Below are 3,640 nucleotides of genomic sequence, written 5' to 3'. Positions count from 1 at the left end.
CTCCAGTGTTCTTGCCTGGACAATCCCAGGGACGGGGGAGCCTGGTGGGCTGCCGTCTATGGGGTCGCACAGAGTCGGACACGACTGAAGTGACTTAGCAGCAGCAGCAGCAGCAGCAGCAAGGGAGGTACTCAAGGTCACACAGTTGGGATGGCTATGTGATACATGTAGAATTCATGTCCGGCTTTGTTTTGTTTCAAAGTCCGTGTACTTTCTACTGTTCTGCAGAGCTGAGCTTAACTCTAAGTCTAATATGGCAAAACCTATTTTGTTCTGGGACAGGGGTGGTGCGGTTCATCATAGAATTCCTTCTTGTGTCAGAGCTGATTCTTCACATGCGCTGATTATTTTGGAACCGTCTACTGTGTATCGTATGGCGGACTGGGTTGCTGCTCTCTGGGATGCAGAAATTGAGTGATCTGTTGAGTGTCCTGTCGTGGAGTTTCTAGATGAGAGGAGAGCTAGCCTTCCTCTCTGAGGGCTGCCTGGCAGTCGGAGTGCCTGTGGGAGATGCCTTGTGGGCATCAATGTGAAAATGGATTGTCAGTTGGTGCTTTTGGATTGGGGGGCGCGGAGCTTGGACTGGGGGCCGTGGATGGGCTGACTCCTGGAGGGCAGCCTGGTGAAGCGTGTGTGGTAATACAGGCCTTTTGGGAGGAGGGGCCAGCGAGGCCCACAGTAGTGGCCCAGGTGGGGATACCGGGGACAACGGGAGCAGCAGACACAGTGGAGGCCGTGAGGCCGGTGGGGGCCAGCTAGAGGCGGTGCAAACAACCAAAGCGGGTGAAGGACTGGGCAGGAAGCATGGAGGAGAGCACCAGGGAGAAACCCTCGGAAGGCTCCCAGGACCCTGGCCTGGTCCTCGGGTCCTGGTGAGCTCTGCACATCCCCAGGCGGAAAAGCAGATGAGAAGAAAGATCCAATTTGATCCAGTTGAGTGGAGTCTGAAGTGTCCGTGGGACGCCCAAAGAGCTTCTTAAGGTCTGAGCTGACTGACGGGAGAGAGTCTGGGTTACCGTTGTGAGGGCAGGTGTTCTGTAGAGTTATTTGTGTGGACAACCTTCCCTGCCATGAACCCCCCTGCAGAGCCAGCATTCCCACCTCCCTCCCAGGTGACCTGCAGACTGGGCTGTGTGCACGTGTGCATCTTTGCACACACATCCACACACAGCACATGTACACTCACGTATGCATAATCAGACATCCTTACTCACTCACCCCCACACACATACACACACAATCACACACATTAGTGCATCTTTATGCACTCACGCATACACTTTCCTCACACACTCACACACTAGAACATTCACACACAGAGCATTTACCCTTGCAGAATCCATATCCACATGCACCTTCCTCTCAGACACACACACTCCCATCAGACACACATTCACACGTGAGTTCACACACAAACATACATCATGTACACCCTCACCTACTCACACACATGCGAGCCATTGACACACCCATCGTCCACACAGCTCACCCCCACTCACTCGCACACATTCGTACACTCACACACAGGAGCATTTACTCACGCCCATCCCACCGAGGAGCTGCTCCCACTGCTTTAGGTCAGCCCCTCCTCAGCCCCCTGGGGCACTGAGTGCCGGACTCTACCGAGGGGGGCCCGTTTGGGGGGGCTCCCTACCCCTAACTGCCCCCCACCCTGCGGGTGCTGCCTGGGCTTGGCCATCTGGAGTCCGCCCCCTGAGGGATTTGCAGCCCTTCTGTGCTTAGTTCCAGGAAACACGAGACGGGGTGTCCTTGGAGTGGAACAAAGTGTAAGGACTAGAGTTCGGCATGAGCCTCTCATCTGGCTCGTGGGACGTGAGAAGCCTGCCTCGCCCAGGTCAGCCTGCCCTCGGCGGCAGGTTAGGAGCTGGGGCACCACGATCTGGGGCGGGGGCTCTCTGCACCCTGGCTGATGAGGTTGACCAGAGAAGGGTCAGAGGTGAGCCCGAGTTTTGAGGCTGGATGTTGGGGTCCCTTATGCTCCTGTCCTGTCCCATGGGAGCTGCCTCCCCAGGGCATGGCCTCATTGGTGCCCTGGCCTTGGTAGGGAGGGCAGTGTCCGGCAGCTCTGGGTGCTAGCCGTCCAGCCCAGGGACACACTGGGGTAGGGGAGGCAGAGCGGGGCTGTCTTTGCTGACATCACCCTCATTCTCCCCAAACAGCCTAGTTTCCCTTTAAAAATGACTATTTATGTAGCTCTTATTTAAGAGTTTTCTAAAACCTTCTCGAACCTGGCTTTTGCCACGGCCTCTGCCCCCTCTTGGAGAGATAGGAAGACTATAAATTGCATCCTACTGCAGACAGTTGGGCTTCCTTTGATTTGCGTGAATTCTCCTATGTTTGAGAGCTGTTTGAAGTATTGGGATTGGTGACAAAGGCTGCTGCCTCCCTTTCCAGGGCTCTCATGGCCTTCACCCCCTAGAGAGGGAGACCAGCTCTGGCCCAGGCATCCAGCAGCAGACCTGCCCAGCCCTTTGGAGGAGCCGGGTCTCCACTGTCAGCTAGTCTCCTGACATTCCCTCCAGACACTGTGGCCAGCGTCTGGTATGGGGATTAACTCTTGCTTGCTTGCTTACCTGTGCTTCCTCTTTGGCACGTATTGTCTTTAATATTATTATATGGCTTTATTTCTTCTGCCATGACAAAACCATGTAACAACACATTTGGAAAATATCCTTCCTTTTCCAGTCACCCAACAGAACCATGCTTACCTGCTGCATTTCCCTCTAGAATTTCTCTCTGGGCAGATGAGGTCTTGTTTAGTTTAGTTTAGTTCTTTAAGTTGAAGGTTAATCCCTTCTAATGCAGATGCCATTTCCAGACCTGTGGCTCCAGCCATGGCTTGCATGGGAAAAAAAAAAAAATGAGTCACAGCTGCTATTCATAGCTGGATTTTTAAAATTAAGAGCAGGGAAGCACAGGCTGGGAGCTGGCTCTGGGCTTGATGCCTTGAGGCATATCAGGTAATTCCTGCCTGGAAGGAGCATATGCTGCAGCTGAGGTGACGAGATGCACCCAGGAAAAGGTTGGGTGAGCTCACAGGCATTGTGTCATCACAAATGTCACAGGCTGCTTGGGAGAGCCCTGCCTACGGAGAGGCACAGAGATTGGCGGGCCCTTCAGGAATCCAGGGTGGCGAAGACCCAGTGGGGTGGTCAGAGAAGCCTTCCTGGAAGAGGTGGGGTGGCAGCTGGGCTTTGAAGTCTTTGCAGATGAATGTTTAGGGAAGGGTTATGTTTCAGACTAGGGAAACAGCCCGGGGAGATGATTGGAGGTGGTAGAGCTCCAGGGCTTCCCTGACAGCTCAGTTGGTAAAGAATCCACTCCAATGCAGGAGACCTGGGTTTGATTCCTGGGTCGGGAAGATCCCCTGAAGAAGGGAAAGGCTGCCCAGTATTCTAGCCTGGAGAATTCTATGGACATTCCATGGGGTTGAAAAGAGTCAGACACGCCTGAGTGACTTTCGCTTTCACTTTCAGAGCTCCAGTATATCTGGAGGCCTGGACACAGCTCAGCATGGCAGGGGCAGAGACTGGAGTCAGAGGCCAAGGGTGCCATCTGCTCTGGAAAGACTAGGGAACCATGGAGGTGCCTGATGAAGATGCTGCCATGGAGGCTGCTG

At 54.1% G+C, this 3,640-nt stretch overlaps 1 protein-coding gene across 1 annotated transcript in view; it reads left to right on the top strand.

Moving 5' to 3' along the window:
* Positions 1 to 804: 804 nt before the first annotated feature.
* The window catches only part of RNF165 (ring finger protein 165), a 46,878-nt gene continuing 44,042 nt past the window's right edge, over positions 805 to 3,640 (top strand). The window contains exon 1 of the mRNA XM_010842034.1: positions 805 to 872. Coding sequence (XP_010840336.1) covers positions 805 to 872 — 68 coding nt within the window. The remainder of the gene's footprint in view (positions 873 to 3,640) is intronic.

This window comes from Bison bison, unplaced genomic scaffold (assembly GCF_000754665.1).
Source record: "Bison bison bison isolate TAMUID 2011002044 unplaced genomic scaffold, Bison_UMD1.0 scf7180017864170, whole genome shotgun sequence".
NCBI classification, from domain to species: Eukaryota; Metazoa; Chordata; class Mammalia; order Artiodactyla; family Bovidae; genus Bison; species Bison bison.
The sequence above is the reverse complement of the archived record's forward strand: the minus strand, read 5'-3'. Positions and strand labels throughout refer to the sequence as shown.